This window comes from Callorhinus ursinus, unplaced genomic scaffold (genome assembly GCF_003265705.2).
Source record: "Callorhinus ursinus isolate GAN/ISIS: 27379988/994484 unplaced genomic scaffold, GSC_fseal_2.0 scaffold4, whole genome shotgun sequence".
In the NCBI taxonomy this organism is placed as follows: domain Eukaryota; kingdom Metazoa; phylum Chordata; class Mammalia; order Carnivora; family Otariidae; genus Callorhinus; species Callorhinus ursinus.
Genome location: NW_027397066.1, coordinates 152,671,507 through 152,694,143, shown reverse-complemented (window position 1 = coordinate 152,694,143; position 22,637 = coordinate 152,671,507). Strand labels below are relative to the sequence as shown.

The following is a 22,637-nucleotide window of genomic DNA, read 5'->3' as shown; positions in this document are numbered from 1 at the left end:
TAATCACACAAAGAGAGTACAAGATGTTAAAAATGATGATGCAGTCTAGTACAAAGTTCCCTAAAGAGGGACTGGTCAAGGCAGCATCAAGACTTCTCTGGATCTATGATGATTGAGGTGAGATCTGGACAGTTCTAGATTAAAGGGGAAACTGAGTCAAAGGGCAGGGTTTGGAGGGAACAGAGAAAGACAGCTACAAGGCCCATACTTTCCTCCAGTCATTCTGACCAGTCTTTGGTATGGACATCTTACATAAAAGGTTATTCAAATGAAGCTTCAAGAAGAGGCCCACTTACACTCTCCCCCCTCATCCAACCAGAACGCTCCCTCTGTGTCCTTCCTATATAGAAACTGGAGGCATAAAGGCTCTTGATAAGTAGGCTAAGGGAAGGAGGGATGGGGGAGGGGGGAAAAGAGTCTTTATGGCTGAAGGAAAAATTTGTGTGACTGCACCCAGGCAGGAGATAGGATTTCTTTGAAACTGAAAGGAAATAAAAAGTGAGATACTAGAGGGGTGGGCATAAACCATAATATACCAAGATGAACTTGGTATTTATCGTAAGAGCAATGTAAACCACTGAAAGGTTTTAAACAGGTGAGAGACAAGATTAGATGTGTATTTCTAAAAGATGATTCTGAAGAAAATGTGCACTCTGATAATATATGCCACTATTTGTGTGGTATCCCTATCAAAATAATCCCAACCTAAATATGAGGAGATATCAGACAAACCCAAACTGAAAGTTGTTATACAAAATAATTAGCCCATACTCCTAAAAATGACAAGGTCATAAAGACAGACTGTGAAACTCTTCCAGATTAATGGAAACTAAAGACAGGACAACTAAATGCAATGTGTGATCTGGACCAATATTGCTGTTCTTTTTTGCTATAAAAGGCATTACAGTGAAATATGAATTGGTATAACTTGGGAAATATGAAAAAGGTATACAGCTTAGATACTAGCACAGTGTCAGTGTGAACTATTTTGATTCACTGATTTTGATTATTGTACTGTGGTTATGTAAAATAATTTCCTTTTTCTTAGCAAACAGGCCCTCAAGTATTTAGGTGGTAAAGGAGCATCCTGTCTGTATCCTTCAAATGGGTCAGAAAAAATTGTATGCATACGTATCAAGAGAAAATCATAAAGTACATGTGATAAAATATTAACAAGGGTAATTGGGAGTTGTTTGTACTATTCTTGCAACTTTTCTGTAAATCTGAAATGATTTCAAAATAGAAAAGTTACACAAAAATGGCTCTGGATTCAGACGAGGGCAAGGTCAGAACTAAAGAAACTGACTAGGAGGCCTTGACAGTAATGCCTATAAAGATAGTCATGCCTACAGCAGGCCTAAAGAGAAGTGACTGGATTCTAGAGTGTTTGGAAGGTAAAAATAACAAGGCTTCATGAAAGACTGGATATGGGCAATGAGAAAGAGTGGCATATCTAAGTTAACTCCCAGTTTTCTGGCTTTCATATCAGCATGCCAGTCACTAAGATAGGGCACTGTGGAGAAAACCAGGTCTGGGAGGGTTTTCTCTCCTCTTCGGAATGAAGTCTACTCATGGACTCAGTTTGGGGCATGCTGAGTTTTGAGGTGCCTTCAAAGCCACATCCAAGGAGAGAAACTCGGTAGGTGTTTTGTGTATATGAATTTGGAACTCAGAAGAGAATTATTAACTAAAGATACACATTTGTAGCTTATTGTTTAGATGGTTATCAGAGCCCTGAGCACTTAGGAAGTTGCCTTGGTAGAGACTCTGATGGCCAAGCACTGGATATTGAAGAATTCTGGTATGTGACTGTTGTTAGAGAAAGACGAACCTCCCAAGTATCTTAGATAGAAGAGGAAGAGTTAGAAAAAAGGAAAACCAGGAATGCATGATCCTGAAGGGCAGTTCTGCCAAATGGCCAAGTGGGATGAGAACTGACAAACATGCCTCTAGTGACACAGAAGTCATTTGTGACTCTGGCGAGCGGTGTTTTGGTAGGTGATATGGGCAAACTCCTCCTTGGAGAGGAGTTAGTAATGCTGAAGGGGAAAGTGGAGTCGAGAGAAGGTTAAAAAATTTTTTTAAAATATCAAGTTAGAAGTAACTGAGCGTAATTAAATGAGAAGAATTGAATCAGGATGGAAAGGTTCAAGACAAAAGAAAGATTCAAGATAAAAGAAAGATTACAATTAACAGCGAAATTGCTCTCAAGAAGGGTTGGAATCCAGAGAAGATAAAAGGATTCATTCAATATGACAAATCTTTACTGAGTAGCTACTACATGCCAAGAACTACAGTGCCATTAGGCACTGGGGATTCAGTGGAGAACAAAAAAATCCCTGCCCTTATAAAACTTTTAGTGGAGAAGATAGATACATACATAAACTAAATATGTATATATAATGTAAGGATAAGTGCTATGAAGAAAAATAAAGCAGGATGAGGGGTTAGGGAGGGACTGGGGGGACTATTTTAGCCAAGTGTTATCTCCAAGGTTTCTGGCCTGAGCAACAGAAAATACTTTTTGTAAGGAACTATATATGGGCTGCCAATCATCCCACTAGCATAACCTCCCTCTGAAAGAAGAACAACGATAAGGGGAAGAGAGTGGAAGTGGATTCCAGGGCTGAGTCAGGGCTGTGAGAACACAGAATTAGGTAAAGACAAGAATGAGCAGGAAAGGGAAAATATGCAGCTAGAATTGTCTGCCCAATTCAGGACTGGAGCAGCAAGATAACTCATGACCTTGCAGTGTGTGTAGGCCCCCTTTAGGAAACTCTCATAATACCTTATGTTTAAGTTTTTTAGTAATTATCACAAGTATGTAGTTGTTCTCTTAACATAAGTATAATGAAGTCTTCGACTGTGGAATACTTTCTCCCCAACAGACTATAAGCTCCATGAGGAAAGGAAAGTTGTCTTATTCATGTCTGTATCCCCTGGTCCGGCACAGTGCAGATTCTTAATAAACACCAAATAAATGAACACTGTAATCTCTGGGGGGAAAGAGACAATAAAAATATCAGGCTATTTTAGTAAGAAATAACCTGTCAGTCATTTTTTACAGAAATATATGCGATACCTACAGTTTCTGAAGCAATTGTAAATATATATAGATAGATAATATCTGTGGATAATAAATGTATTTCTAAGTGTTGGGTATGACTATAAGTGAATTTTATCAGGTTTGCATAAAATGTAATCTGGAATTATCTCTGAATTCTCTCTGTCCCCTTTACCTTATTGTATCCTTTATCTCAGGAAAAAAGAAATCAAAGGTTGAGTTTTAATTATACTTTTTCTAGAAGATTATCATTATGAATAATCATTGCACACAGTGATGTCTTCAGGAATGAATGAGATATATTAGATGGTTTGCCCAGGTTGCTATGCTTTTAAGCTCTTAAATCTGCTTTAGATAGATTTTCTGTCTCTCCTATGTGATATCACTTTTTGTTACTGGGAATATATTTGCTTCTGTTAGTTACCCACCTCTCTTATAAATTGCTGTTTTCAATTAGCAGCAAGCTGGGAAACCAATTTCTTAGCCAAAGTCATAGTAAGAGTAAACAGTGGTGACTACAGACTTCAGGTAATCCATCTGCTTTAAGACAAGGACTTTAGCTTCATATATGATTCTTTGATATCTATAGCTATTATGAAAATAACACATAGATACCTATCAAAAAGAAATGTCAGGCTCTATGATGTCAAGTCCCTGCAAAGGCAATTAAATGATTCTAAAATCCAATTCTTGGGCTCATCAGTTGACCATTTATCAGCTCTTACATGAATTAGCAAGAAAGATGAAATATACATGACCTCACTTGCATGGAGCAGTTGCAGGAACATTTTACAGACGCTCAGAAGAAGTTATAATAAAGATGCTCAGAAGAAGTTGTAATAAAGAAGTCAATCAATAAATCAATACAACACTTTCCATCAACCCAGTCAAAGGAAATAATTCTGATGAAGAACATTTTTAAGGGAACAAAGTAAACTAAGGACAATACACAAGGTACTGGTAATCTTTATGCTAATCGGTACAATTTTTCAGCAAACTAAAGCTCATTTTGTCCCAGATACAGCAGCACGTACCTTTGAACAAGTGGCAAAGGAAGGAAATTGAGAGTGGAAGTCATGTCCAGTCCACAGTCCAACATAATGGTAGTTGATTTGAATTTGAGCACATTGCACGGTAAGGTTGGGTGCCCTGACAGGCAATACTGAAAAAAATTAAATCATTTTTATCAACAATCAGTTACAGAGAAAGTCTAAAAAGTACAGTGAATTAAGTGGAACTGATCATCTTCTCTTATAGAACAGCGTGTAAATTCAGCTAACTTTCTATGCAGCTTCTGGATACTACTTCCCTCAGCAGTTCAAAAGTCTCAGGTCATAATTTTTTGTAGGGCACCAAGTTCTATCTCAGGCAAGCACAGTTTTGGAGGGACCAAAGTTATTGCAAGTAGAAAGTTTACAGGGTTTAGTTATCTGCCCCCCTCTCACATGACACTTCCAAATTCCCACTATCCCATTGTACCCAAGTACTGCCTAAAGCTGTAGTGGTCAATTAAGTTCTAAGCTGGATCCTCAAATGGTGTTACAGGTTAGGTTTTCTTCTGTGAAGAGGTCAAGTGATTTTCCTCAAAGAGGAAGTAACTGGAAAGGGTTAATAAGCCAAGTATCAGTAAGGAGTTATGGCCCATCCTTGTCAGAAGAAATGACTCTAAAGGACAAGTGACTTCCCTGATGTGCAGATACTTAGGCAGGAGTGAGGGACACCTACTCCCAACCAATCAAGAGTCGCTTGCCTGTGGCGGCAGACCTCAGAAGTCAAAGGGGCACAAACCACAGTGGCATATTCAAAGGAGAGTGATGAGGCAAGACAATACACTGACCTTGAACATTTCTCATGTCCTCCTCGATGTAGTGGGGATGACAGATATGCCACACTGAAAATTATTTATATGGGATGTGCCCTGTCACCTTTCATAATTCTATTGCTGCTCTGAAGAAAGGAAATGAAAGAGGGAAAAAACCTTTTCCCCCACTTTTAAAGTCACCCTGTAGAAGCCTCCCTTGAACAGCAAAGCCCAGAAAATAGAGGGATCAATGCTCTCAATCCCTCAACAGGTACATTCTCTCTTTCTGATTTAAGTACAAGTCCAACACAGGTCAGTGTAATGTGACATCAATGCCTGGCCCCACATGGCCACAGTAGCTCAGGCTGTCTTTCTAGGTATTCGCTGCTCTGTTGGTTCTGTCACTGGATAAATTTCCTCCTTTTCTCCAGAGGATATTACAGGGGCTGATGATTTTTTAAAACTGCATGTTCTAAAAATGATAAGGACCAGAGCCAAGAAATTGTGGTTATTCTGTAAGCTTTTTCTTTATTCCAAGTTTATGTATGATGACTATATTTTCCAAACCAAAATTCACAACTCATGGTCTGAATCGGTACAAGATAACTTGCAAAGAAAACATCACAAGTTATTTAAAATTGTAATTGTCCTAAAAAAAAGTCCAGGAAGCATGATTTGGGTAATTCGACTTTACGTAAGTTCATTCTTTGATAGGTATCAGAATTACAGAAAAAAACTGTCCTACTAATTAAGACAGAGATATCCCTACCCCCATCCCCTATGTGGTTCCTTATTGCTAGCTTGGTCTTTCTCCCTATATAAGAATCAATTTTTGAAGGTAAACTGTCTCAAAACAAACACAAAACATCGTATTAAACTTGCCCCCAAAATAACAAACGTTCTAATAAGAGCTTTCCTATATTTCTCCTTTAAAAAAATCAGTTATTCAGAAAAAACTAAAAGGAAATGAAATGTATAATGGTTACTTCTAAGTGGAAAGATTATGGTATAATTTTCTTCTTCCAGCTTTCTGTATTTTCCAAATGTTTGACAATGACCATTTACTATATTTTTATATGGGAAAAAAAAGATTAAAACAAAACTGAAAATTTTTCAATCCACACTGAATGACAAAGCTTTTCTTCATCCTTAACTCTAAATTATAGATAACAAGTTATGCTAGAAGATCGTCATGTAAAAGCTGCTGCTCAAAAGAAGTTAGCTGAAGACTTTAGATTTGCTCTTGTCATGCAAGGATACAGAAAGGTGAGGAACACTTTATAAGGGCTGTACCTGCATGGAAGGAATATTTTCAGAGCCTCTACTAAAGGAGTGCCAGACCTTGATCTCACTAGCTTCATTTTTATGAATGAGGAAATTGAGCTTTACAAAGTTGGAGCCACCTAACAGCCCAAGACACACAGCAAGGTCCCCTGACTCCAAAGATACCACTCATGTTTTGCAAATTGCACTGCTCACTTCATGAGTCAAATAAGTGAGCTGAGAGACTGAATGGCCGAGGTTCATGCAACCAGTAAATGAGGTACCTGCGAGGTGCTTGAAATTTGCCTGTGTCCAGTGATGCTCTTTTTAAACATGCAGCTTATAATCTAGTGAGGGTTAGGAGATGAATGCACAAAACCAGTAAGTAATCATGTGACTTAAATCTTAAAATTAGGAATAAATCTATTTTACAAAAAGCTTGAGAAACAGCAGAAAGAAAACTATCACCCACAACATTATTCTATTCCATCTTCTTTTTTAAAGATTTTATTAGAGAAAGAGCGAGAGAGAGCATGAGCGGGGTGAGGGGCAGAGGGAGAAGCAGGCTCCCTGATGAACAGGGAGCCGGATGCAGGGCTTGATCCCGGGACCCCAGGATCATGACCTGAGCCAAAGGCAGGAGCTTAACTGAGCCATTCAGGTGCCCCTCCATCTTTTTTCATATTTGTAAAAGCTGTAATTTTAGTGCAGATACAGCTGTGTGCTGCTTTGAAAGCTCAAGATGACTGTGTTTTCTTTGTCTATGTTGCATCACACTTCATTTTTATTGGCTGCCTAAGTAAATATACCATGGTGTGTTTAATCATTCCTTTACTGAGAACATTTAGGGTTGCTTCCAGTTGCTCTATTACAAACATAGCTGTGGTGATCACTTTAGTGCTTACGGCTTTTTCCATATTAGACTATTTCTTTAGAGGATTCCCAGAAGTGGCATTAACTAGGTCAAAAAATATGAGCATTTTATGGCTCTTGAAATATGCTGCCAAAATGCTTTCCAAAAAAGGCTGTACCTATTCACAATGTCATCAGTTATACATCAGAAGATCTGTTTCACCGCTTATTCCCATCAGCATTATGGTCAAAGCCGTCTAGAATCTATACTAAAATGAAGCTGTAATGTTAGTAGTAGCTATCTTGAAGCAATTAAATGACCCTACACAGGAAAGTCAACTACTTGATACATGGCTTTCATTTTGAGAGGGAGTTTGGAGAAATGATTTAAAAAGCAGGGGTTTGAAGACTGCCTGGGCTCAAATCCTGAGTGAGCTCATTATTAATGTGTGATGTGGGGAAAATCACTTCCCTTTGCAAAGACTGAGTTCCCCCAACCGTAAGATGAAGTAATAGAAACTACCCTCCTGAAGTTGGGAGGTCTGAATGATGGAAACAGTGCCTGACCTGTAGTATGTGTTCACTGCTAGTTGTTACAGAAATATTAAGGGCCCAAAAAGGCAGCCTACACTGGGGGGCCACCTAAGTTTACAGCATTTTAGGGAAGAAATTCTATTCTTTAGTAGCATTCACTAATGTCTTAGACACTTACATATCCCACAGACTAGGTTAAGTGAGTGAACAATGTTATAAATACTGTCTATTGCTAATTTTCCCTCTAGGAAGACACAGTCACACTACTGAGTACAGAAGTGAGTAGTCTAGCCAACATAAGGTTTTATAATTTTTTTCTAGCTTAATAAACACACAGCAAGGCTTTCATGTTAAATTTATTCCTAACTAATAACAAAGCTGCAGGTTCTTCTGTGTAATGATTTATTATCAACATTTCCTTGTCTGCCTGTTGATCTCCTTTTTCTACCGAATAAATGGAATGTGGTTACGGAACTTATATGTTTGACGTATATAAGCATTGTATTTTTGGATAAAATTTTTTTCAGTTAAACATACTATATATCTTTCCCATTCTTTTACTTTAATTAAAAAATTATAGGAAATTTTAAACATACAAGAAAGCAAAATTAGTATATCAAACGCTCATGACTCAAAACATGCATAAATTTAACAACTACCCATTTTTCTTTGCTGCATTCCTTTTGATATTGACACATTTCAGGAGAATAGCTATTATGGTAACAAACTTAACTGATCTCTGAAATTACTGTTTTCGTAAATAGCCCTAAATTAATCTCTTATCCATAACTGGGACAAAAACATAAGTCAATTTTCCTCAATGCCCTAGCAAAATTCATGAAAGGTGATTCCTTTCACCTCTAAGTTACTCTTGGTTTGTAACTTACACCTCCAAGTCCTGTAACATTATAAATATATATATATATATATATTTTAAAGATTTTATTTATTTGACAGAGAGAGACACAGTGAGAGAGAGAACACAAGCAGGGGGAGTGGGAGAGGGAGAAGCAGGCTTCCCGCTGAGCGGGGCTCGATCCCAGGACTCTGGGATCATGACCTGAGCCGAAGGCAGACGCTTAATGACTGAGCCACCCAGGCACCCCAACAGATTATATTTTTGAAGTCTCTATTTTGTCCACGGGGCTTGTTTTTCATTTTTACTCCCAATGGTGTAACTTTTATATTTTGCAATATTTTCAAGTAAGTTAGATTGACTAGACTTCAGTTCTAAAGACATGTGTTCCCACTGATGTCAATGGAGGCTACATTCAATCTTTATCTATATATTAATTTAGGGAATGTTGCCATTTTTTAAAAAATATATTTTTTAAAGATTTTATTTATTTATTTGTCAGAGAGAGACACACAGTGAGAGAGGGAACACAAGCAGGGGGAGTGGGAGAGGGACAAGCAGGCTTCCCACTAAGCAGGGAGCCCGATGCAGGGCTTGATCCCAGGACTCTGGGATGATGATCTGAGTCGAAGGCAGACACTTAACGACTGAGCCACCCAGGCGCCCCTAAAAATATATATATATATATATTTTTTTTTTGACAGTTGAGAAATGTTTATTCTGATCCAGTTGTACAACTAATCTAGGTGAAATTACCAAATAAATTTTACATGGTTTTTCCAGGACTGGGGCTTCTTGATGACTTCAGATTTATTTAGGATCTTCAAATGTGAAGTCTGAGAACGTATTCATGTCTGCTTTACCATACGTTTGCTTAAGCTTCAAAAGCTCCCTCTCTAGGTCTTGCTGGTGCTCTGGGCCAGTATCAACGGGTCCTCCTGATGCCTGTAGCTTAGTTCTGTATTCTCTAATCTTGTCCACGATGAGTTTCTGTACAGGATCAAGTTCCTTTTTAAATGCCACTGTGGTAACACCAATGTTGCTCCTCAAATGAACTGAGACTGCAGACCAAATGAGAGAGGAGAACCTGAAAAGCCTCTGAAGCATCATGGTGATTCTGTGACTTGCACTCGGTCCTGAGCTGCCAGTAAAAATATTTTTTTAAAGATTATTTTATTCATTTGAGAAAGAGAGAGACAGAGAGCACAAGCTGGGGGAGGGGCAGAGAGAAAGGGAGAAGTAGACTCCCCACTGAGCAGGGAGCCCCACACAGGGCTTGATCCCAGGACCCTAGGATCACCTGAGCTGAAGGTAGACGCTTAACTGACTGAGCCACCCAGGCGCCCCTCCCTTTTTTATTATACAGTAACATTTCTCTGAGCCAGGAGCAATGCAATATTTCCTCTTCTATTAATTTTATTTTTTTTCCTTTACAATTTAAAATATTTTCTTCCTTTAGTTCATAAGCAACTACCCAGTTATCAATAAGTAAGTTTTTGCTTTTCAATTTCTATTTAATTTTTGCTCTGTTTTATTGTTGTTTTTTAAATTGCTACATTTTAAAAATTTCTGCAGTTGAATGTGTAGCTGATTAAAATCTGCATTCAGGCTACAAACAGCCCTCTAAGTGATGCTCTGGATGCGTTTTACAAATTTATATTGTGTTTTCAATGTATGCATTTCTAAATATTATGTAATTTCCATTGTGATTTCTTTTGTGAGCCACAAACTGCTTAGAAGTGTGTTTGGTTTAATCTCCGAATATACAGGTGGTAATGATTATCTTTTGGTTACTGACTTCTAATTTTATTATGGTCAGAGAACAGAATTTGTACATTAATTTTTCCATCTTTACTGAAACTTGCTTTATGACTCTGTGCACTGTAAATAGTTGATTTTTTACGAATGACCCAATTATCAATGAAAATCAAAAAGACATAATCTGATTGTGTATACAGAATAGATTAACTTTATTATCTTATTTAAATCTCCCATACTCTTATACTTACTTGAGTCTTAGGAGAGAAAAACTTGTCAATTTCTAATTTTGTCAAATGTTGCTTTACATATTTTGAAGCTTCACTGCTAAGTAAATAGGATTCAGTATTATTACTAGTGAATGGTTTCTTTTATCACTATGTAATGCTCCTCTTTGCTTAAAATCTATTTCTACATTTATTTCTAAATAATATAGCTGTACAATTTTTCCTTTGGTGAATCATTGTCTCATGCGGTATTTTAAGTGAAGTTTCACACATACACAGTTTACAATGAATCAAACAGTTTTATAAGCTATAAAAAATCTCATAGTCCCCTTCTGAAAGGTAACTACTTTTGACTCTTCTTGTTATTTCTTCTAGTTACCTCTGTACTTCTCAGTAATGTGGTTATACTGTTATTTCTTGATTTACTGAATTTTAGTTATTGAATTTTTTCTACTATGGAAGTATCCACAAGTTAATGAAGCTTTGCTAGGTCCTGTAACTAAGATATGTACAAAAGGATTCCCTATCACATTCAAAGCAATTCACGTGAAGGCATCTGCCAAATTCCTTTGACTAGATAAAAGAAATTTCAAAGGAAAGGGAATTTAGTTTAACAGATTAACGTAATGATCAGTGTCATCATTAAAGCACCGTGTCATGTTTTCATTCTCATTTTGTTCTTCCCTGATGCTGTATAAATAAAAGAAAGATATGTCTTAACAATAGTACTGTTGAGTCAATGATTTTACACTATTTTTCACAGTTAATGATTATTTACCAACATTTTAACTGATCTTTGGTCACCAATCCTTTTTTTTTTGCTCATCTCTTCCTTTCGGGTTCAATTCCCTTCTTCCTGAAATACAGTCTTTAGTATGCCTTGGGTGATGGTGTTCAGAAAGTAAACTCTTAGTCATTACTGGTCTGGAAATTTCTTAATTTTAACTTTACTCCTCAACAGTGATGGAAGTAGAATTACAGGGTAGCAAATTACCTCAGAACACTAAGGACATAAATATTCAAGTTGTCTTCTGGCATCTATTATTGCTGATTAAGAAATCTGCTGCCAGTTTAACTGGTGTTCCATTACAGGTTGCAATTAAATTCTTTTCTTTGCCATTAGTGTTCTGATCTTTCATTAAAATTTACATAGGTATAACCTTCTTTTTGATTTACGCTTCTAACGTACAAGGACTTGTCTTTCACAACTGTAAAAAACCTGTCAGCTATTATGATTTTGAATATTGTCTCTTTCCCATTCTTTCTAATTTCTACTAGTGAAATGCCTATGAAATGTATGTTGTAATGTTTCATTTTACTCTCCATTTCTGTGACTAAATTATCCTTTCATATTTTGCTTTTTGAGCTCTGTGAATTCTGGATACTTTCCTCAGCTCTACCTTATGGTTTGCTAGTTCTTTCTTCAGTGGTGTCTAATCTGCTATTTAACTCCTCTGCTGAAATTTTCTTTGCAGTGTCTGTTTTTCATTTCTAGAAGTTCTCTTTTTAACAGGTTTTTTTTTTTTTGAGAGAGAGAGCAAGTGAGTGGGGATGGGGAAAGGTAAAGGGAGAGGGAGAGGGAGAGACTCTTAAGCAGATTGTGCTGAGCTCTGACATGGGGCTCAATCTCACAATCCTGAGATCATGACCTAAGCTAAAACCAAGAGTCAGACGCTTAACTGACTGAGCTGCCTTGGCATCCCTAGAGGTTCTCTTTTTTAAAAAATAGCATCTTGGGCGCCTGGGTGGCTCAGTCGGTTAAGTGTCTGCCTTTGGCTCAGGTCATGATCTCAGGGTCCTGGGATTGAGTCCTACGTCGGGCTCCCTGCTCAGTGGGGAGCCTGCTTCTCCTTCTCCCTCTGCTGCTCCCCCGGCTTGTGCTTGCTCCTGCTCTCTTTCTGTCAAGTAAATAAATAAAAAATCTCAAAAAAAAAAAAATAGCATCTTGGGGTCATCTGGCTGGTTCACTCAGTAGAGCATGCAACTCTTGTCTCGGGGTTGTGAGTTTGAGCCTCACATTGGGCACAGAAATTACTTAAAAATAAATTTAATAAATAAATCTTAAAAAAATAGCATTTTCTTCTTTTCTAGGTTTGATATCTCCATATATGTCTTTAATCACTTTGACATATTAGTTTTAGGCTCCCCATCAGATTATACAATATTCTGAAGTTCTTGGGAGTCTTGCTATACCTGCTGAGTCTCACAGTGAATTTCATTTGTTGTTGTTTTAAAATTTTGGAAGACCATCTTCATTGGAGCTATATATATGAGAATTCTACGCAGAATGGGTTGGGGCAGGTCCCAAGAAATAGTACCATCTTTAGATCAACTTTTATGTTGATTTCTCAGCTCAAATATAACTATATAAAGAAGCTAATAAATTTGACTTTTAACACTCTCAATGCATTGGCTCAAGCTCCTTGCAGAGACAATCTTCTTTATTGACCTCTTGAGCAAGTGAATGATACTTTTCTAGCACTCCTTTCACTGAGGTACAGAGTCCTTGGGGGTTTTGGTTTACTGATTTTAAAATATGTGTTTGTGAATATTAAATATATTACTAAAAAGACTCATGACCTCAGGTTTCAGCAATTCTAATACTTTAAAATCTGTTATGAAGACAAAATGACCAGTCAACTTAACCTCACAAAACTTCAAAAGCAATATGAATTGCTATAAACTTCATAAAACAAAACAAAAGATTTAGTAAATTAGTACATTTGTTAAACTTGGCACTTTGGTCATGGCAAACTGAATTACAGCGAATTGGCTTTGGGGAATAAGTCTGTCTTTTGCAGAAAGAACCATGGACCAAAATATCATATATATTCTCCTATTCCCTAGTCTTATTTGAAAATAATTATAATTTACACAGTTATTACGATATTGTGTTTATGTAGTGTCAGGCACTCTGCAAGAACTTTACATTTAATTCCTTTAATCTTCCCAACAATGTTATGAGGTAGGAAGTGTATTCTTATCTTACAAATGGAGAAAATGAGACACAGAGATTATGAAATTTGCACATGGTCCCAAAGCTCTAAGAGCTGTACCAGAACTGAATCCCGGACAGTGAGATCCAGAAAGAATACTCTTAACCACCATGGCATTCCATGCTACACACAGAAAAAGGGATCATCAGAGAGGATAAAAGAATTTTTTTTTGTTATATGCTCTAAAATGATGTGCTCGAAAAGGCCATACTTTGAATTGATAAGAATGTAGACTGAATGTATAATCTGGTTGTGACCAAAGAAAATTAGTTAGCTAGCTAATGTAAGATAAAGCAAGGGTCCCAAGTAAATTAAATTATTAAATTGGTCTATAATCCATCATAGCAGTAATTTTCTTTTGTTGGGTTTTCTCTTGCATTTTTTTAAAAAAGTGATAGGATTCTCTCACTATAGTTTTGCTGAACTACTTTTAATTATCTTTAATATAACCTATAACCTCTAGGTTGAGTTAATACCAAAAGCTAATATTGTTTGAGAGAATTACATAGCACCATAAAGGAACTGCTTTTTATAGGCAATAGTGTTAATGAAATAAGTTATAAATGGTATCACCAATTTTTTCCTTTTTCTCCTTTGTCTAACTAACTCATGGAGATCTATGAGCAAAGAGAAAACAGGTTCAGTTTGCTTTTCTCCCTGGTAGTGGAATAAAGAAGTAACTTAGGTTGTTTCTGATTCAAATACAACATTAAAAAAAACCAAAACAACTTTTAGCCAATTGATTTTTGTCTAATGGTTTTGCTTCCTGGTACAACATCAGAAAACCTATTAGTATAATTTACACATAAATGAATATAGGAAAAAACAAATCTCAATAGATTCAGAAAATGTATTTGAAAAACACAACATTGATTCTAGGCAAAACCTCTTACCAAACTATAAATGGAAGGTATTTCTTTAATTTGATAAAAGGTTCCTAACCAAATCCTACATCACAGTTAATGATGAAGTATGTGAAACTATTTCCTTAAAGTCAAGAACAAAACAAGGATACTCACTATGACTGCTTAAATTTAACACTATACCTGGAAACACTATATAATGCAATATGGCAAGAAAAGTAAAAAGATAATTAGAAATGGAGAAATAAAAACAGGCATTGCTCACAACTGATACAATTAGAAGACATTCTAAAAACAAACTATTACAGCTGATAAGAGCATTCCTCCTCAAGGTTGCTGGATACAAAAATCAATGTACCAAAAAAATTTTTTTTAAAGATTTTATTTATTTATTTGACAGAGAGAGAGCACACAAGCAGGGGGAACAGCAGCGGGAGAGGGAGAAGCGGGTCTCCCGCTGAGCTGGGAGCCTGATGTGGGGCTCAATCCCAGGACCCTGGGATCATGACCCGAGCCGAAGGCAGATGCCTAACCAACTGAGCCACCCAGGCGCCCCTCAATGTACCAAAATTAACTGAGTTCTTATATGCCAGCAACAATTAGTAAAAGTAATGAGTTAAAAATTAGAATACCATTTATATGGCAAAAAATTAAATGCACCATAAAAGTAAAAAAGAAGTGTAAAATGTTTACCAAAAAAATTATAAAACTCTACTTAAAGATAATATTAACTGGAAAGGAAAATAAACTGCTGCAAAAAATAGCAATTCTCATTAACCTACTTTTTATAAAATTTAAGAATCGTATGGAAGAGTCAAGGGCTAAGATTACCTAGGAAAATATTAAAGACCAATGATTGAGAAGAATTAAATTTTCTGACATTATAACTTACTGTAATGTGATTAACAGCTGGATGTTATACTAATGGAGTGATAGCTAATGGACCAGTGAAACAGGAATAAATAGTCCAGAAAAGAGACACACATACACATACCTCAGGGCTTGACATATGATAAAAGTGGCATTCATTTATGGTGCTGGGGAAGTTTGCAATCCATTTGAAAAAAAAAAAAAGACTTTGCATCATACACAAAACTTAATTCCAGATGACTTAAATACTGAAGATATGAAGGCAAAAACTTTAAAACTTTTACTGAATAATAAAAAAAAAGGATAAATACTTTATTACCCTGGGGTAGTAGAGAATTTCTTAAGAGACAAAAAAGTACAAACCATAACAGACTAAGAAACTTGACTATAGTAGTTTAAAATGAAAATCTTCAAAGGATACCATTAAAGAGTGAAAACACAAGCCAGAGATTGGGAGAAAATATTTCCATATGTTACTAAAAAAGCACTAGTAACGTATTCAACTTTAAAAAACTCATACAAATCAACAACAAAAAAGATTTTAAAACTCAAAAGAAATGAGAAAAACAGGAGTGGGCAATAAATGTAGATACAAAAAGCTCAAAATCACTATAATCAGGGAAATGCAAAATAAAATAATGAGCAAACAGACTGATGATACTAAGTATTGAAGAAAATATAGTAAAAATGGAGTATAAATTGGTGTGACTGGAGAATAATTTGGCAATACCTAATAATACTGAATACATACTATAACATATACTAAACTAACAGAAGCATGTACACGTATGATACACATCAACTTGAGGAAAGCAGTAACCTAGGAAGAGGGAGGAAAAGTGAAGGTTGGTGATCTTAGCTTTAGATATAACTTATGTCTTTAAAAAGGGGATGGGAGGGGAGATCTGATTACAAAAAAAGGGCAAATTATTAACATCTATTTAATGTTAGTAATGAATACTAAGGTGTTTGTTTTTATTTTTTTTTGTATTGTTATCAGACACTTCCTCAGACATTGGAATTATGTAACTATACCTTTCCTACTATTGTCAAAATCTGTAGTGCTATTTTCCTTATAACAAAAGTCTCATGGTACAAAAATAAAATTCAAGAGATCATAATGGATAAATATTTTAGGATTAGTATATTTGCTAGATATATTTGTTAATTTCTAAGGAATTGTGCTGACTAGTGATAATGGTCCATAATTTTCATTTTGATATACATGTCCTGATGTAAAAGTAAACAAGACTTAAAACTGCTGACGTGGCAATGGAAATGGAATAAATGAGAATGTTACCTCTTGAGAAGGATGATTCAACAAGATATGGCCTTTGGCAGGGGTAGGAAAGAAACAAAGACAACTCCCACATTTTTTAGTCTAAAATTTTGAGATTACATTAGTACCATCAGTGAACTCCTTGATGCTTTCCTACTCTTAAGAAGTTTGGCAAAACACTTCTCTAACAAGATTTGGCAAGGTTTTATAATTTTACAAAAAATTTTTCAAATGATGTTCATCAACATCTAATTAGCAGAAATGTTATATTAACACAATAGCTATATTTATAAAATATACATATTCATAAAAATACACATTAATGCTGATACTTGAAAAGGAATTTCAATAATAAAATTAGACCCTAGCTTCGGAAGGAACAGCAACTGGAAATTTCATTGTATGAATTACCTTCACTAACAATAAGAATTACTGACAAATATTTTCTATCCAGTATTTAATTAGCTCTTTCCCAACAACTGAATAAAGTAAGTATTGATACCAACTCGACTGTCAAGGCCCAAGATCACACAGTTAGTAACAGACTGAGTTTGCTCTCAAAGTAGCACAAGTTTTAAATGCCTTCTCTTAAATCATTCCACTAAGATACTAGAAGAAAACCTATGGGTTATAGAACTAAAGGGAAGAGCTAAAATAAAACCTCTGGAAAAGTACATGCAACAGAAATACAATGCATGCCACATACATAATTTTTAATTTTCTAGGAGCTAAATTAAAACAGTAAAAGGAACAGGTAAAATTAATTTTAGTAATATATTTCATTTAACCCAAATATTTTTAAATTTTCATTTCAACATAAAATTTATATAAAAATATTAATGAGACATTTTTACATTACTTTCATGGTACTAAGTCTTCAAAACCTAGTGTGGATGCTATACTTGCAGCATATTTCAATTCAGATGTTAAATTTTCATCTGAAATACTTCATATGCATTTAGATTGCATAAAACTTAGTTGAAAAAGTAGATCCACATACCCAAGTTCTTCCAAACACATTAAAAATTTTCTTAATAACTGAATCAAGTATCAACTTTTAAAGTTTACTTAAAATACCATTTGGGGCACCTGGGTGGCTCAGACGGTTAAGTGTCTGACTCTTGATTTCAGCTCAGGTCATGGTCTCATGCTATGGGCTCTGCACTCAGCAGAGAGTCTATTTGAGATTCTCTCTCGTTCTCTCTCTGCCCTTTCCCCAGCTCCTGTGCCTGCATGCTCTCTCTCTCAATAAAAAGTAAAATCTTTAAAATAAAATAAAATACGATTAAAAATTCAGTTCCTGAGGCACCTGGGGTGGCCCAGTAGGTTAAGTGTCTGCCTTCGACTCAGGTCATGATCTCAGGGTTCTGGGATTGAGCCCCTCATCAGGCTCCCTGCTCAGTGGGGACTCTGCTTCTCCCTCTGCCCCTCCCCTGCTTGTTCTCTCTCTTTCTCTCTCAAATAAATAAAATCTTAAAAAAAAATTAAATTCAGTTCCTTAGTCATACTAGTAACACTGTTTAAAAGTCATATGCTGTGTGCCTGGGTGGCTGAGTTGGTTAAGCGACTGCTGTCGACTCAGGTCATGATCCCGGAAATCCTGGGATCGAGTTCCACATTGGGCTCCAGGCTCAGCGGGGAGCCTGCTTCTCCCTCTGACCCTCTCCCCTCTCATGCTGTTTCTCTCTCTCTCTCTCTCTCAAATAAATAAATCTTTAAAAAAAAAAAAAAGCCATATGCTAAATAAATATGAAAAAATAAAAAAATAAAAGCTATATGCAGCTGGTGGATACTGTACCAGACAGGGCAAATCTAGAAAACAGAGGAAAATCTTTGTGCTTTAAGTTAGGAAAAAATTTCCTAGATTAAACAAATTGTCCTTCAAAAGACATTCTTCAGAAAATGTAAGATAACTCAGACTGGTGGAATATATTTGCAAAACACCTATCTCATAAAGAACTTAAAGGCAGAATTCTTACAACTTTAAATATATTCAAATGAAAAGATGCTAAACATTAGTCCTTAGAGAAATACAAATTAAAACCACAATAGGATATCACTATACTCTTAGTAGAAGGGTCAAAATTAAAGACTGACAAGCACTGGCAAGGATGCAAAGAAATCAGAAATTTCATATATTATGAGCATAATGCTTTTGAGATTCATCCTTTTTGTTGCTATCAATAGTTCATTCCTTTCATTGCTAAGAAGGATTCCAATGTCGGATGTACCAGAGTTTGCTTATCCATTCACAAACTGATGGACATTTGCGTTGCTGTTTCTAGTTTTTGCTCAATATTAAAAAGCAGTTATTGAGGGCGCCTGGGTGGCTCAGTTGGTTAAGCGACTGCCTTCGGCTCAGGTCATGATCCTGGAGTCCCAGGATCGAGTCCTGCATCAGGCTCCCCGCTCAGCGGGGAGTCTGCTTCTCCCTCTGACCCTCTTCCTTCTCGTGCTCTGTATCTCTCATTCTCTCTCTCTCTCAAATAAATAAAAATAAAATCTTAAAAAAAAAAAAGCAGTTATTGACATTCACATATAGGTTTTTGTAGGGCATATGATTTCATTTTTCTTCAGTAAATACTTAAGAGTGACATTGCTGGGCTATATATGTTTAATTTTATAAGAAATTACTAAACTGTTTTCCAAAGTAGAAATTTATTTTTAGCTTAAAAAATCAGATTTTATTGCTGGGCTGTGTACCACATATCCAATATAAAGCATTAATTAGTTCTAGGCATAAAGTATTAGTTCTAACTTTGCCTCTAATTTGTTATTAGTCCAAACAAATCCCTAAATTCTTTGGGCCTCAAATTTCTTCACCTGACAAATGAGGAGACTTAAACTAGATTATTTCTAACCCCTCTCTTAACACAAAAACGTTGCTTCTTATTATTCTATCATTTCACTGGGTTGACCAAAACTCCTTGGTCTTTTATATAACATTTCATTGAGATGTGTTTATGTGTAACACTGTGTTCTTTACAACTGACTTTCTGAAAATATAAGACATTAAACAATTTATAAGCTGAAGGAATTCTAAGATCATCTTTTAAAATAAATGAGAAACCTAGCCCTTACAGGGCTTGTGAGCTTTTCTCTGTACCAACACCCCTGAGTATACATACATACATATGTTGCCATCAATAGTTATAGCTCACCAGGAGATACTCCATGCCCCAACAGACTGTATAAGATTCTTAGTGTGTCAGGGAAAGAGGAGAGCACACTCTATTGAGAATCTCTGCCTTAAACCACACCATCCTGAGTTAAACTGGCTTCCACTGAGCCAAATTTGCCTAATTTGGAACGATTACCCCTGCTAAGAATTTTGGGCCAGGCCCTCCAACACTCAGAGACTTCTATAAATACATCTCAATTTTATTTGGTAATCTTTCACTTCCTTTCACTTTATATCTTGATTTTATCTTGCAGGAGAGCTGTTAAACATGCCAATCATACTGTCAAGCTGACTACACAGCTGGATAGAGGGATAATTTTCCATATGAGCAGAAAATCTGCAGCATGCACGGTGGAACACAGTGAAGCCACTTTCTGGTTGGAGAGTGGCTAGATAACACACTCAGCTAGGTAACTGACACTTACGGCTGCTCCTTCATGCTCATCCTCTTCCCTGACTTGGTTCTCCATGCAAATGAGTAAAAAAGCAGAGAGTGGTCATAAAAACGCAAACAGCACAACCCCAATGTAAGTTCAGGAAGGGTGGGAATGTTGACAGTAAATATTAAGGATGGGAGAGGGAAAACTGGTAGGGATTGGCTTGGGAACAAACATCACTGCTTGTCTGGTACCAGAACTTTAAAAATGTTAAAAGTAATTAGAGTTGATGGAAAAAAAGTTCACAGAGCTATGCATATGACCTCATTTATGTAGATATGTGTGTGTGTGTGTGTGTGTGTGTGTGTAAAATTTAAAAAAAGACTGAAAGCACATACCATGCTGGTAAAAGTCATTACTACAGGGGAGAGGGTGGTTGACAATACTGCAATTTTCACTTTCTACTTTAGATAATCTTGAGTTTTTTTTTTTTTAAGATTTTATTTATTTGACAGAGAGCGGGAGAGAGAGACAGAACACAAGCAGGGCGAGCAGCAGAGGGAGAGGGAGAAGCAGGCTCCCCGCTGAGCAGGGAGCCCGATGCAGGGCTCGATCCCAGGACCCCAGAATCATGACCTGAGCCAAAGGCAGACACTTGACTAAGAATTTTTTTTTTTTTTGGATCAGAATTTTTTTCTCTTTTGGAATACAGAGTAATTACCATAGAAGTTTCTATTGGCAACAAAGTTTTTTTTTTTAAATTAACATGTAGTGTATTATTAGTTTCAGAAGTAGAGTTCAGAGATTCATCAGCTGTACATAACACCCAGTGCTCATTACATCACTTGCCCTCCTTAATGGCAACAAAGTTTTAAAAGAGGTTGAGAGCAAAGAGATAACAGCATTTGGAGGAAAGGAAATAAGGAATATGGGAGACAGAGATAAGGGTAGAAATAGCTAAGGATAATAATAAATTAAAATAATAAGTACTACTCTAACCTAATCTTTCAAATATCTATTTATTTAGGGAGGGAGGGCAGAAGGGAGAGGAAGAGAGAGAATCTCAAGCAGACTCCCTGCTGGGCCAATGCGGGGCTCAATCCCAGGACCTGAGCTGAAACTGAGAGCTGGACAGCCAACTGAGCCACCCACGTGTCCCTCTAATCTAATCTTCATACCAACTATGTATATAGCTACACTTCAGAGTAAAAGCTGTGCTCCACCACCACCAAAAAGAAATTGCATTAAAGATCATATATGACAGGCCTATGAGCTGGTTTTGTTCTACACTGTTTGTTTTATTTGTGATTGGTTTTCAGGTGTTTAATGAAACTATTAACCCAGTATGTCCTTTAAGAACAACAGCAGCAAGAGTGATAAAAGTGCTAGTAAAAAGCAACATGTGATTATGATGGATAAAGGTAAAGATGCCTTTAAAAGGAGAAAGAGATACGGAAATGATAAGCATTATTTATGGGCTAAATTATGTAAAAGTAGAGGCAATTTAAGGGCAATGGAATTTATACAAATTGTTGAAAATTTGCAGCAATGACTATGAGCAAGAAAAAAGGAAAATGATTAACAAAATAGTAAACTTTTAAGTGGCTAAGATCATCATCAACAAGGAGACTTATTAGTTTAATATTAATTCAAGAGTAAGCTAGGAGTTTATTCTACTCATATTAAAAAAGTTGTGCACTTTTTCTCTCCCTCAAATCACAGATAATACATTGGTTCAAGGTTCAATAACCAGACAAATGTGGACATAGAGTCAACCATTAAGGAGAGAGCAGATACCCTGGTCACAAGGGAGTTTCCTGGGCATTTGTGTAGATAACTGGGAAGAGGTGTTACCTAACAAAACAAACTTTCCTTTTTCTTTCTTTTTTTAAGATTTATTTATCAGAGAATGAGAGAGAGAATTAAGGGAGAGGGAGAGAGAATCTTCATGCAGACTCCCTGCTGAGCGTGGAGCCCGATGCAGGGCTCAATCTCACAACCCTGAGCTGAAACCACGAGTCGAACGCCCAACTGACTGAGACATCCAGGCACCCCTCGAACAGACTTTTAATGTTGACAAAACTGTTCTACTTAAGGGGGAAGGTGCCAGAAATAATGCATATCAGCATAGAGAAGAATATTCCTAACTCAACCTTTAAATGAGTATTCTGGGTGGACTCAGGAAAAGCCCCTTTCAGTCACTTCAGATTTTCAAAGAAATGGATTTATAAACTGCTTTTCATTAAGTGAAGAAGTTTATAAAAACAGCTACCATTTATTGAGCACTTCATGCTGGGTTCTTCAAATACATTTATGTGTGGACAAAAACCAGGCTATCAGCAATTAGCTTTGGGGTCTAGAAAAGGCTTTTCAACCAAAAAATTTCCTTCTAGTCACACAGTTAACATGTCAGAGTTTTCCTTTGCCTGTACCATCTGGGTCCTCGGGAGAGAACAGAAGCAGCAACTTCTTTTACTAATTAATACCGATCCTACAAAAATGGCAGCAGGGAGACCCATACTTACTAGAGGAAGTAGTTTGATTTTGATTTTCAGTTTGTTGTGGTTGATAAAATACTTCTTTAAAAACTTTGTATGGAATCATAACGGAGATATTCTTTTTTTTTTTTTTTTTTTAAGATTTCTTTCATTTATTTGACAGAAAGAGACACAGCGAGAGAGGGAATACAAGCAGGGGGAGTGGGAGAAGGAGAAGC

The 22,637-nt window shown here is 36.3% G+C and overlaps 2 protein-coding genes and 1 long non-coding RNA gene across 4 annotated transcripts in view; 1 reads left to right on the top strand and 2 right to left on the bottom strand.

Moving 5' to 3' along the window:
- Nucleotides 1-22,637, bottom strand: part of INTS9 (integrator complex subunit 9) — a 104,042-nt gene that overhangs the window by 66,196 nt on the left and 15,209 nt on the right. For both annotated transcript variants that reach the window (XM_025873769.2, XM_073892537.1), the window contains exon 2: nucleotides 4,099-4,226. In XM_025873769.2, coding sequence (XP_025729554.1) covers nucleotides 4,099-4,226 — 128 coding nt within the window. The remainder of the gene's footprint in view (nucleotides 1-4,098; nucleotides 4,227-22,637) is intronic.
- Nucleotides 1,458-21,256, top strand: LOC141372684 (uncharacterized). The gene is made up of 3 exons (XR_012378100.1): nucleotides 1,458-1,639; nucleotides 19,799-20,071; nucleotides 20,949-21,256. It is a non-coding gene; the product is annotated as an uncharacterized lncRNA (long non-coding RNA).
- LOC112825683 (ATP synthase peripheral stalk subunit F6, mitochondrial-like) overlaps nucleotides 8,585-22,637 on the bottom strand; it is a 29,198-nt gene continuing 15,145 nt past the window's right edge. The window contains exon 2 of the mRNA XM_025873770.2: nucleotides 8,585-9,511. Coding sequence (XP_025729555.1) covers nucleotides 9,181-9,480 — 300 coding nt within the window. The 5' untranslated portion in view covers nucleotides 9,481-9,511 and the 3' untranslated portion in view covers nucleotides 8,585-9,180. The remainder of the gene's footprint in view (nucleotides 9,512-22,637) is intronic.